The following is a 13,444-nucleotide window of genomic DNA, read 5'->3' on the forward strand; positions in this document are numbered from 1 at the left end:
TTCTCTTTAACCAGCTTAAACTCTTGCTGAGGGGCTGAGGATGAAGCCTTGGTCATTGCTGTGCATTTAAAAGGGGAGAGCAGTTCACTTTCTGGATGTGTGAATAATATTTACCCACGCTGACATTTTACAGCCTCATTTTCTTCCTGTTAAGCTCAATAAAACCAGTGACTCCCCCAGCACCTGACTCTCCTGGGTGACATTTACTCCAGAGTCCTCCAGTATTAAACTGGATAATTCTGTGAGGCTTCAACCACCTGCTTCTGACCTTTGCAGCCCATCTGGAAGACTCTTTATTCTACTCACAGTGCTTTTGCTTCTCTTCCATCTGCTCTGGCTTCCACCTTTCACCAGTCAGGAAGGGAATTCTTCTTTCCATGCCAATCCACATTCTCCAAGCACCAGGAGTCACTTGGCACTGAAAGCACACTGAGCAGCCCTGGATCTTGTCCTCTCACCCCACCTACAACCACCCACAAATCACCCTGGGAAAATATTGGCTTTAGATTTCAGTCTCTTGCTGAACCAAACCTGCCCATGGCTCTCACTCTCCGGCCATGTCCACAGAGAATCCAGCTTTCCCCACAAATGAATTAAAGCACCAGGAGTGCTCTCTGAAAAGAGACAGCAGAGCCTGGGAGCATCATTTAAGGCCCAGCATTAAAAATCCAGGGCTGAAACCCAATACCGAGGTGGGGAAAGGCAAAGTAGCCTGGGTTATGTAAATGACAACTTTTCCCACAGGGTTTCACCCGCCCAGCTGGACACAAACACACCTGAGAGGCCTGAAGAGCTTTAAATGCCCATTTCTTTTATCATCTCAGTTTTCTTTGCTTACTTGGCAGCTGGATTGTTCTGGTATTGCTGTCACCACCTTGGTGAGACAAAAGCAGCCTCTGTGAAATTGTTCTGGAATCTGATCTCAGCACCTTTGAAAGCTCTGTGGGTAGAGGGGATGGTGGCTCCAGAGGACTCCAAGGGATGTTTCTGGCACTGTGCACACACTGCTCACCCTCTGCAATGTTCTGTCACTGCCTCCCAGGTGCTTTGAATTCTGGGAGTTGTCATCTCACCTTCCAAACTGGCCTTGAACACTTCCAGGGATGAGAGATACTTTGGATTTTGTATTGTATGTAGGTAACTGAAACATTTCAACAAACCTCAGAAACAGAAAAAGATTTATTAGAAATATTACACAGATTTTGCATCATACATTTTAATAATGTTAATATTTAAATATTAGCATGTCCAAATCTGCAATGCTTAGTATGTACATTCTAATGTGCTCTTTGTATAAATTAGATTATGATGGAACATCTGTACCCAACAGGGAAAGCTAAAACTGTCAGAGGTGATCATCCCATATGACAAACTCAAGCCTGGACCAACAATCAATAAAAACATTGAGTCCAGCACTGCCCAATGGGACATGGCATGTGTGCAAGTCAAAAATGGAGAGACCATCAGCTGAGAAAATAAAGTTACCTGCAGTTCAGTGAGAAGCTGCTTCTGCACTGTGTCTGTGAGTGAGCGTCGATGGCACTGCAGTTGGTACAAACCAACACAGCTGAGCATAGTAGAACTTATTGCTGGGTTTAAAAATGTCTTAATGCTCCATGCCCTGAGTCTTTTTAGGCAAAAAGCCCTCTTGTGACAGGAAAATGCATAATCTCATCCCATACAGCCCCTGCCTGTGATCAGATGCACAAGGCTCAGCTTTGCCAAGAGCTGGCCCAGTCAGATCCTTGCTGCTGGTACCCCCAGCACAGCAGGATGAGGGAGGTATGAACAACCAACAAGCCCAGGCTTGTGTGGTCACTGCCAAGGAAGGGGGAAAGTCAGGGAAGCCAAAAGTGGATTTATGAAGAGTTCCAGGTCAGGAATCAAACTGGGAAGAACCAATTGTGCTGGTTTGGAGAGAAAACTCACACAGAACTGGTTGCATGTACAAAACAAGAGAGAAAACCTGTCAAAAACAACTTCCAACCACAGAAAGAAAACTGCCAAACCTCAAAGGGACCCTGCATAAGGCCCAAATGCCTCTTCTTAGCACAGCTGCCTTGCTGCAGTGCAGGAAGAACAGGAAGTCTTTGTCCCCTTTGTGTTGCCATGACTGGCACAGGAAGGGGAGCCTGGCAAAGGCAGCCAACTCTGCTGTGTCCTCTCCTCACCTGCTGAGACCCCCAGGCTGCACTCTTAGGAGGAATGCCCCTCAAGCTGACAGCCTACACAGACTCTTTGATGTCCTTTGTGACAAAGAGCCCCAGGTGTGTCTGTCCCTTGTCCCTCTCCTCACACTCCGGGCTCTCCCTCAGTCTCACCAGGAACTTCCAGAAAAAGCTCCTCAGCCCTTCTAGAAAACCTCCTCACAGGGCTGAGTCTAGGCTCACTCCTCTGTACCTTCCCAAGCCACAAAACAATTTGTACCTTCTCTGCCTCACCTGAATTCCCAGGAGCAGGACTGCACCTCCCCACTCCAATCTCCTCTCTACACTACAGTACACACACGGCCACATCCCTCCAGGGAATGTCACTGGCACCCCCTTCCTAACCCTTCTTCTCACCTGCTCATCCCAAATCAGCTGTGCTCATCCCAAATCAGCTGTTTGCTTCCCTGCAGTCCCACAGACTCCTCAGCTGGTGCCTGTGAGTGACAATTCAAGGAGCAAGGGGCAAGACAAGATTTATCTGCCTGCACACCAGGGAAAGAGCCATTACTCCTAAGAGGCAAAGTCAGAAAGGATTTGGGCAGTTCAGGCAAACCTACTGCTCAACACCACCCCTGTCATATCATCACATTCAGGACATTTTCAGAGAATTCTCAGAACTTCTATAAAGACTACCCACATACCCTCTTGCTTAATTTAATTAAATTCCCTAACTTTAAAGGCAGCTGGAACTTAAATTTTGCAGCTCCAATCTGAGATGTCTCACAAGGGCCTGTAAAGTCTCTGAAAACCAGGCCTGCAGCATCTCATATAGGGTAAATTTAAATTCATACTGAAATTTTAAGGCAGCGTGAAAAAACAACAGCAACTTGTGAAAATCAAGATCTAGAAATGTAACTGTGCAAGGTTTAAAAGGAAGAAACCCCCCCAATATTGTAACAGTTAAATGAACAAATAAACAATATTCTCAATTTAAAAAAATAATCTGGAAAACGATCTCTCAAAGTATCAAAATAAGATGTTTTGCAGGTTGGAGGACAGAACAGCAACACTGAAGATAAGATAAAATTAAGCATCTTCTTCCCTACTACAACTCTGTGTTGTAACTCCTAGCTAAATAAAAAAATTAGGAATACACCACTAGAATTGGGTAGAATTAGTGTTTGGACTATGCTGCTGGGAGGGGCATATGAGAGGAAGCAGCAAAGAGATGACAGAAACATTGCTCTGCAAAAATCATTTCGAAAAAAAACCAAAAAAGCTGCTGGATCCCACAGAATGGTCTGTCAGGGTAAAGTGAGCCTGGAGAGACAGAGCAGTGTCAGAAGAGCCCTGGGAGCAGAGGATGCTCACACAGGAGGTGACACACACCCCACGGACACTGAGCCACACTGCACACCCTTCCAGTGACCACAGGGTTAAAATTCCCTTTCCTTACATCATTTACTCTGACTTTGAGATGTTTACCACACACTGGGAATTAAAAGTGTTTTTCTCATTCCTGCAAGTGCCCAATCCAAAGCCCACTGAGGAATATGGAATTTTCTGAGCTGACTTCACTCCAGCTTTGAACTCCAGCCCATTGGAGAGAATTGGGATCCCTGCCAGGGGACACCTCCAGGGAAAAGAGCTGCTGCATCCACCAGGCAATGGGCTCTGCAGTGCAAGTGCCTCTGCTCAGCAGAGTTTTCGTCTTCCATCCTATCCTGTATTTTAGAGCAACTCATCTTGGCTTCTCTATGGACAGCAGGGTGTGCTGAGAAGTCCCAGAGTGAATTCCACCTAGAAAGGGCTCCCCTGCAAGGACCTGCCTGTGGCAGCACTCACAGTGCAGGGTGGCAGCCAGCATGCAGGGGCACTGTCAGTGCTCTCCCCTGGCCATTTTTATCACACAGCCTCTCCACAGACTGGAACTGGACTTCCCCAAAGGCAATGGATTAGAATAAATTTCAGACTAAAACCAAGAGCAAGAGATGATTTTCTCCTCCCCCAGAACAGGCACTGCCTTCCTCCAGTATCCTCTTAATCCAAAGCACTCCCTGGCCCTGGGCTCGACCATCTATTCCTGAATCCTGTATTCTGCTGTGAGAACACCAAGTCTGAAATATGTTGTTTATTAATTAAATAGCATTACAAAGTAAAATCAAATCAAACAACAAAGCACTATGGGGAACCAGAGGCTGAGATCAGCCACCTGCAAAGCCCTTGAAAGCCTGAAATCAGTTTTGTTCTGTGAAATATGTTGTTTCCATTTTTTTCCAGGAGGCAGGAGCAGTGAGCACTAGTGTTTCTTGCAAGAGAGAAATGATCCCCAGCTCCCTAGGACTAATGTCCACAAAGCATCAGGGTTAAGCACAGTAACTAAACACCAACTTTCTCCTACCAGCATGCCCTGCAGCAGCCAGGCAGCCTTTACATGCTCTCCCAGACCTGCTCCTAGAACAAATCCAGGCTGTTGGATGCTCGATCCTTGGAGACAAATACAAAAATTAACTTCATCAGGTGAAATGAGAGAAATAGAATAATGGACACTTCACAGTGTCTCAGGCATTTTCCTAACAGTGTTACTGAGGTGGGAAGCTGCTCCCTGGCGCCTGATCTCCTGGCACAGACTGGTTCCAGTTACATTGTTTGTCATCTGTGGAGTGAAGCTGCACCTTCCATTGGTGCTGATATATGACTGTGTTCCTTCACAGCATGACATCATTTCCAAGCATGTACCAGTGCCCCATGGGCTGTATTTCGTGGCCCAGGGCACAGGCTGTCTCCAGATTCCTGCCTCTAGGCAGCAATGACACAGCTACAGGAGCAGCACAGAAGGAAGAAGTTACTCTGCTCAATCCACAAAAAAGATGAGATGTCACTGTATTGCTCACCTGATTACTGACACCTTTCAAGCTTAAGCTATTAAATTGCATTTGCAATGTTCCTGTGATAACTGTGCCTGCACAGTCAGCCAGGAAACCAAGCTCTGGCTTCCCAGAGTAATCAAGCAATGAAGTTAGAGTAATAAACCTATTTTTCCTCAAAGAGATTATTTCTGTTTGAGATGAAATGAAGTCCCAGCACCCAACAGGACCTTTCAGACTTATTTCACTAGCTGGTGATGAACAGAGGGTGGTTTCTGAGTTACAAACAATCCTGTTACCATCCTGCTGGTTATGCTGTGAGTAAATTAGTGCAGTTACTGGGTGAGATGTGAGAGAGTAACTCAGGTTAAGGGTCTACAACTTGAGTGCATCTGTCAAGGTGTTTTATAAAATACATGGAGGCAAGAAAAAAACATGTACTTGGGATGAATTAAGCATCTTTTGGCAAGAAGAGCATTTTTGTGAGCTTTTGTATTAATATTAATCTCCCAGCCTCCCTTGAGTGCCAGCATAGTCCACATTGACTTAAAACTTCATTGTGTGGCAGGTCTCCTGTCAAAGCAAACGTAGTGAACCCAAGGGATCCTCTTCAGAAATATCCCATGTGTGCTTGAAAACGCTTTGCAATTTCCATGTGGGAGTAAACTTACCAATGGATTTGGTTTGCAAAGGTGGACAACAGGGAATTATTTGGTTGCAGTCCCAGATGGAATCAAACCTACGGAAGAGCCTCCTTTCACACTAAGAGCTTTGCTTGGTTGTGGAAGAGGAGCAAGCAGGTTTTTAAAGTGATCGAGTGCATCTGTAGCGTTCTTTGTTCTCTTCCCCACTTGTGTCCACCTCTTGCTCTGCAGCTCAGGTCTCAAAGTACTTGTAGATCTGGGCCACGTACTGCATGACGCTCTGCCAGTCGGGCCGGTCCGTGTACATCATCTCGCTGAGCTCCTGCACAGACACAGCACCACGCTCAGGCAACCCCAGCACGGCTCCTCTGAGCCCCCTCAACACTTCTGCTCCCACTCCTGAGCACCTCACAGCAATCACTGGGGTGATCCACTGGCCAAGTGCAATTCTGAAATATCTTAATGCATTCTACAATCTAAAGTATTTCTTCCATCTGCAATCAAAGATCAGTTCTCTATACAACTTCATTTAAGCTGATGCTTCTTTGCTTCTGAATCTAGCTCATGAACCCCATAATAGTTTTCCCTTCAGATTAAACTTCCATCTCCCTTGTCATATAGTTAATTTTGGAAAAGTTTTTTTGAACAGTTTAATGTCTTTCTGTTTCTTAAAGCACTAAAACAAAAGGAAACAAAACGGTGCAACCATTAATGTCATGGTGCAATATGGAAAGTCTGTCCATAAAATTATGCATAATCTGCAGCTGGCATCCAAAAGAAGGACATAATCCATACCCTCATTTCTACACTGGATGACCTTCAGCAGCTCCTGCAAATTATATTTATTCTGTGATTCTACAAATTCTTTCTGGAAGCTCTCCTAACACCATCCTGATGGTGGTGCAGCCCTCCCCAGCACTGTGTGACATTTTGAGTGCAAGGTCACTGACTGGCCACATGGCAACAAGGAAAGGTGTTGGAATGGTGTTTGCAGCAAATGTCCCCTTGCTCGAAGGTTACTCACCAGACTGGGTTTGATGCCCACACTTTCAGCAGCTTGAAATGCCAACAGCAGATTTCTCTTCTGTAAAAATAAAGTTCAAAAGGATTAACATCAAAGCACTATTCCTGAACCTTTCCTTGCATCTGGTTACCCAGTAAGTTTAAATGAGCAGGTGTATTTGAAAACTAAACTCCTGGATTCCACACTTGCCTGCAGACTGTTTTTTGAGCCTCACTCTTTTTTGATCTTACTCACTCACAAGTCCTTTGTCTTTGAACAGCTCATCTACTTCTGCCTGAGTGACAACCTCTGTTTCTGACAAATAGGTTGTTGTGAAACTGGTTACAACTGGGGAAAAAACCCACTAAAGTTCTGTCTTTACTATGAGTGAAAGGTTTCTGCAGAGGTTTTCATTAATATAAGGCATTCTTGTACATAATATAATTCTTACTGTGATAGATAACTGTCTTCATGTTTATTTGCAGCACTGGCTGGATTTAGCCAACTTGTCACTGACTCATCACCCAGCAGTCCCTGCATTTCTCTCTGGGAGTTCACTGTTGGTTTCCTTCCCTTTTTCATCCATTCTGTTCACTGTGAATTGTGCAAATGTACAACACAACTTACTTTGTCCTGGCTGTTGAGCTCCTGGTAAGGAATATGTGCAGGCAAGTATGTGTGCAGGAGAGCACAGAAGGCCAGCCCATCACTCCAGCTGCTGCTGAAATTGGTAATGTCAATATTCTGTAAGAGAAAACATAAGCCATCCTTGAACAGTGCTACACAACAACAACAAAAAAGTCTCCAAACAATAGTTTTTATGCAGCCCTGGAACAAAAACCCCAGAGCTGAGCTAGAAATATCTGTGGTGACACTCCCACCACTGGCACCTCCAAAAGGAGGGAGGTGAAGAAGAAAAATTTGGAAGAAAATAGTCTAATAGAGTTGGGAGTTTACATGGACAAATATAAACTTCCTTCCTTTGTTTCTAGACACTTGGATTGTTCCTTGCCAGCCTCTTACTACAAGGCTGCACTCAGGTGCACAGAGCAAGCCCAGTTTCCCTGTTCATGACAGCTGAGGTCCAGAACCATGGGGGTTGCAGTGACTACAGAAACAGAAAGTGGTATTTTAACTCCTTTAGAACCACAAGAACTCCTTTAAACCACAAGATTTCTGGGGATGCAGAGTGCACTGGGGGTTCTTCCCTGGATGCTCTCATGGGGCACAGCTGCAGTTAAAACAGGCCCATGGCCCAGTTCTGCTCCTGTGAACAAGGTGACCTTTCTGATGCTCCTGTCTGCACTGCCTGGCCATACCAGCACACTCAGGAATTCCCATGGCCAAGTCTAGCATCTGTAGCTGCAAATAGCAGCTAAAAACAGAACAGTGAACTGCTACAGAGCAAGAGCTGCTGGAGCAGAGAGGCTCTGGGACACGATGGGGCTGCACCTTCTCCCACACTCCTGCAGGTGTGGAGTCACCTCCAACCATCCTCAGCAGCCACATCCTCCTGTGTGCTCAGCTTCAGTTCACACTTCCCACTCCTGCATTTTCTTTAGTTAGCTGTTTTCTCATTTCTTTCAAGACTCCCCCAAAGACAAGGCCTTTACTGCATCTCTCATACAACAGCTGATGCAGACACTAAAACCCAGACAGGAATTATTTCAGCATGTGCTCCTTGCTTCTGGTGCCTCACTGATTAGTTATCCAACCTGGACTTGGTCCAGTCAGACAGGATTTCCAGTTAGTAATAAATGTCCATAACCCAACATGACTCAAATTGAAGCAGTAGAGAATATTTCAGGTTAAAATACTTTGTAATAAATCTACAACTCTAATGGGCTCAGAAAGCAGCTGACATCCCCACACTGCACCAGCCACCACGTTGTACTGGGCTCTATTAACATCTGTCAGTGGAGACAATACAAAAATGAGGCATTGCCTGAACACTGCCACAAGAAAAAAAAATTGCTTTGAAAGCTGCCTTGGCATTGCCTATTCCATAAAGTTGCAACTTTTTAGTTGTAAGTCCAACTTTGTGTGTATGGAATTGGCTGAGCTGGATTATTCTGCTTTCTTGAAGTTTCAGACAAACAAGTTCCTTTCTATTTATCAATCTGCAGTTAGTGGGAAAGGACTGACTGCCAAGTTACAGAAGTGTTTTTACTGAGGCCAATATGTTTTATCAGCAAATAGCTTATCAGCAAATGCCAATATTCTCATTTTATACTGGAGGATAGAAATGGAAAATGGAGGTTGTTCCTCCTCTTTCCCAAAGGCCATGGAAACAGGAACAAACAGAGCCTTAGTTGTGCAACAGGACTAGATAAAAAGGGAAAGCTTGTTTGTGTAGGAATGTTGTTTCTATCCTCATTTTCATGATGCTACTATGAGAGATATGAGATACAAAACTGCTCCCTCACACAGTATTTCACTATCCCAGAATCAGTTAATAATTTTATTTATCTTTGTAATTTTAAATAAACCTAATGCTCTTCTCCTCTTCCCACATCACAATATCTACACATGAGAAGTGCTCATGTCTACACCAAAACTAGGTCCAAAAATCCTCACCTCCCCAACAGTGCTGTCCAGCCAGTCATCCTCAGTAACTTCTGGATCTAAGTCTTACAAACAAGCAAAAGTTCAAGGATGGGATTCTGCTAACCATGTTTGAGCCACAGATGAAGTCTGCTGCAAAGTGGTTTGCCACAATCAACTGCCAAAATGAACTCAAATCTGAATTTTTGTCCTAAATGCAAACCCAAAACGAACATTCAAAGGTTCAGCTCAACTATTCAGTTCCAGTACAATAAAAAATACCTGGGCATACTCAAGCCCACTAAGTTCCAATTCTACATCTAACAAGAACCAATGAATTTAGGGTTTTTTTCTTTAACAAATGCATTTCCATTACATACACAGTACAAACCCCTCTCCCTGGCACTTCATCTTGGCTTCTGTGTTAGATACTTTTCAGTTTGGGATATAAGGACATGGTAAATGAAAAGTGATCTGTGTTTTGCTACACTGCAGCTTTATTTGTAGTACCTCCCCACTCCACCACACCAAGAGGAATTAAGTCAAAATAGAGACAACTCTGATTTCTCGGAAGATCTCTGGCTCCCCTGAAGCCATTATAAAAAAAAAAAGGAAAACAATTTAGGGAATGAACACCTCGGAAACTATTCCCTTCTCTTGATTATTTTGGCAGCAGAGCCTGTCTCAGTCTTGCTGCCACACCTCTCTCCCTGTTCAGTCCCTGAGTATATGGGAGCTATTTGTGTCCATGCTGGCTGTTAATGCACACCCCCAAGCTGCAGCAGGGTGATTTCTGTGTCCCACTGTGCTCACAGCAGAACCCCCACCCCAAGCTCTGGAAAACTGCACGTGGCTTTTCATGAGACACCCAGAAAGGATGGAAACGCTCTGAGCCATCAGAATGAGTGCAGGGAGAAATGAGAAAATGGAGTAGGGATTCAGATCAAACTGAATTGCAGCATTTATCAGGAAAGGGGGAAAAATTTGCTGTCATATTGCCACAGTACATCCTGTGGTCAGTGGCAGCCCAGGGTCTGTCCTCAGCACTTCTGCAGTGTCACCAATCAGTGGAAACACTTCATTCTCTTCAAGCTCACAACTGAACTCCTCTACATGCACTGGGAATGTTCAGAGACTGGGATCTGCAAGCACACCAGGGAGCACAGCTATCAAAGTAGCAGAGTGGCCAGAAGGGTCTGTTTCCATGAGCATTAAAGTAAAATTAAAAAAAAAAAAAAATACCCAGGCAATGCTATTTGGATAACAAATGTACAATCTAGGATATCAGTGTCAGGTCAAGCCTAAAAGACACAAACCACCTGGAAGTGATTGACCTTAGCCCCCCATTCCAGGAACAGGACCTTTCCTGCAGATAACAGAGCCCTTGGAGAGCCCTGCTAAAGACACCCAGGGAAATTTGTGTGATCTGTTCTCACCAAAAACAATTCTTTGTTTGTCTGAGGAAAAAATCACCACCCCATTAGATTTCACTCGATCTTTGACTCCAAGCAAAAAGCAAAAATGACATCATGCACTCTTCATTACAGTCTGAGTAGGTTAAAATCCTGATACAAGATATTCCCACTATGCACGTGTTACTGTGCCCACAGCAATGGCTCTGAGTCATAATTTTCTCCCTGAGAGCCAGAATTATCAATTACAGACATGAATCAGCTTGAAGCTAGCCTGGAACTCTGAGGAACAAAGCCTGCAAGAAATACAACCTGTGCATCATTATTCCATTCTCTCAGCATCCAGCATCCCTTCCTGCCTCTCCCAAGCTACTGGTATGGAATGGCACACCAGAAACCTGCCAGAGTGGCTGATCATGGAGGTTCAGCCCATGCAGAATATCAGATTAAATACTTGAAAATAAATCTATTGAGTAAATAGATTCAATTTATTGAATCTGTTCAATTGCCTTCTTTTTATTAGCAGCTTCCCTCAGGTGGCTCAGCTTCCTCCAGCTCATCACTACCCAGGCCCCCACAGCTCCTGTTGAACAGCTCAGTGGTTTTATGGGGATATATTTAAACACATGTCTGAACAGAAGCCACAGCTCTGCACATCTGAACTCTGACCTCTCTAAAGCAAAATGGATCAGGGTACCTCAATAGGCAACTTGCAAAGAGGACCCAAACCTACCCATCTTTAACAACAGCTGCACGAAACTGCAGCTCTAATTTGATTTATTACTCTCTAACTGGCTGGGGCCAGGTTAACAGGGTTCAGCCAAAGATGTTCTATTCAAAGGAATCTTCAGGCTCTCACTGGGCAAGTTCTGAACACTTCCTAAGAAGTAACATGAGGGAATGATGGCTCCTTTCAGCCTTCTAAACAAACAAAACACTCCAGTTCATCTGAAATGCTACAGCAAAGATATGAAACATCTGGGCAATCTGCTGGAACTATGGGTGAATGAGAAGTGTGGTCAGGTCCAGTTAACAGGGATGAAAGGCATGAATGCCTGAAATTAAAGGCTGACTGGATTCTTCTGTAATGGCAGGGTACACCCAGTTGACAACTGCACACAGCTATTTTCAATGGGGAGCTGCAAGTCTGGAGTGATTTGTACATCACATTTAGTCCATTTACTACCAGGAAGCTTTCTGAATTCTCTTACCAATCTTTTTCTCTTAAATGGAACACAAAATGAAGTAATGCCTTGTGATTAAAAGAAATCAAACCAGCAATGTATTGTACAGAGATTAAGTGGGCAGCCAGGACTGGGAAGGAAGCCAGGTGACCTCCTATCCTCCAGCCTGTATTAATATCCCTGGTTCAAATGGCCCAGCCAACTGCAGTCTCCATAAGAATTGCTTTAAATTTCTTTAAAATGTTGTGTTTTTATCCCATAATCCATATTCCTAATACTTCTCTCAGCATGTCAGTTAGCCATGCATCTTATTGCTGATTACACATGCATGGAACAGCAGAGCTCAGATCACAAAATGCTCTCTGAAAATGCAGTTAAATCATGTCATAACAGCACTATGAACTGAAAAGGAACTGATGCCAGCTCTTTAAAAGTCATGCCATTTACTGCATTTCTTTTTAAAAAGAATCCCTGCTTCCCATCACATTTTTAGGTTCTGTTTGCTCCTTTCTCCCACTGCTGCCACAGGTGCTGCTTTGGGTTTACCATTCATCATTTGCTTCAGTAAGTGTGAATTAATCAGCCCTTTAGCAAAGACAAGATATTAGAGGATTTATGGCTGTATTTTTTTTTTTTTTTTGCAAAAGCATCAAACACCAATTTGCTATAGAATTCACACAGAGCAGAGACATTTAAATAGAGGAAATGAAAAAATTTAAAAAGGATTTTATGCATCCTACACAAAGATGTTTCAGCTCCCAACTATTTCCACCTCAAAAACCAGAGAAGACACCAAAAGGTCAGGCAGATTAAATTATCTTATATTAACTTTCCTACCCATGGCAGACTGGCAAGAATAGGTCGAATGATCCTCTCTAAAATTCTGTATTTATAACAAGCTCATCTGGACAGGAGTTGTCTTACAGACATTGTTCACAGTAAATTCTAAAGCCATTCTAAACAATCCGTGCACTCTTCAAACTCAGCTCTTTCCTGCTGAGGTTCAGGAACTCTTCAAGGCAGCTTAGTTCTGATATTGTGGATACAAGGGAGAGGTGGTGCTGAAATGGCTGAAGTTTTCATGACAATAAAAAATTAAAGCAGTAGCAAATGGGAGACAGTTAAGGTAATAAAGTAACTATGTAGCCTCCTATTTCCTTTGCTTGCAAGGCAAGATTCTACTGACACTGAAACCATCCCTGCAACCATGCAGTGAGCAACCAACCTGCCTAAGGAGCCAAACAGCTCTGCTGGTGCCTTTTACTGCTCCTTTTGTTTGCATTTTTATCCATAAAGACTGACTTTTTATAAAGAAAACAAGTTCTAGTGAACACAGGCTGAGAGTAGCTGCTGGCACAGCATATAACACACAGTGGATTAATTTGAACCTTTCCTAACAAATAATCTGAGTTGTTTTGAATGCAAGTAACCCCATGACAACATCCTCATTACTAAAAGTCACCTACTTCAAAGGTCTCACTAAAGGTTAGTAAAGTTACAGGGGTTTGTACATATTCCTCAGTTTGGGTCTTAATTTATTGCTATGCACAAGGGAGACAGAAAATGTATAAAACCAAGTTCACAAGGAGCTGGTTGGTTGTTAAACATACAGGACCAAATGAGAGCTGGTCTAGGCAGAA

The 13,444-nt window shown here is 43.8% G+C and overlaps 1 protein-coding gene across 5 annotated transcripts in view; it reads right to left on the minus strand.

Annotated features, from left to right (window-relative positions):
- Window positions 1–1,161: 1,161 nt before the first annotated feature.
- SPECC1 (sperm antigen with calponin homology and coiled-coil domains 1) overlaps window positions 1,162–13,444 on the minus strand; it is an 85,002-nt gene continuing 72,719 nt past the window's right edge. For all 5 annotated transcript variants that reach the window (XM_050981794.1, XM_018919440.3, XM_018919439.3 and 2 more), the window contains 3 exons: window positions 7,292–7,408; window positions 6,686–6,745; window positions 1,162–5,983 (listed from right to left, as the gene is read on the minus strand). In XM_050981794.1, the coding sequence (XP_050837751.1) occupies window positions 5,894–5,983; window positions 6,686–6,745; window positions 7,292–7,408 (267 nt within the window). In that variant the 3' untranslated portion in view covers window positions 1,162–5,893. The remainder of the gene's footprint in view (window positions 5,984–6,685; window positions 6,746–7,291; window positions 7,409–13,444) is intronic.

This window comes from Serinus canaria, chromosome 19 (genome assembly GCF_022539315.1).
Source record: "Serinus canaria isolate serCan28SL12 chromosome 19, serCan2020, whole genome shotgun sequence".
Lineage (NCBI taxonomy): Eukaryota > Metazoa > Chordata > Aves > Passeriformes > Fringillidae > Serinus > Serinus canaria.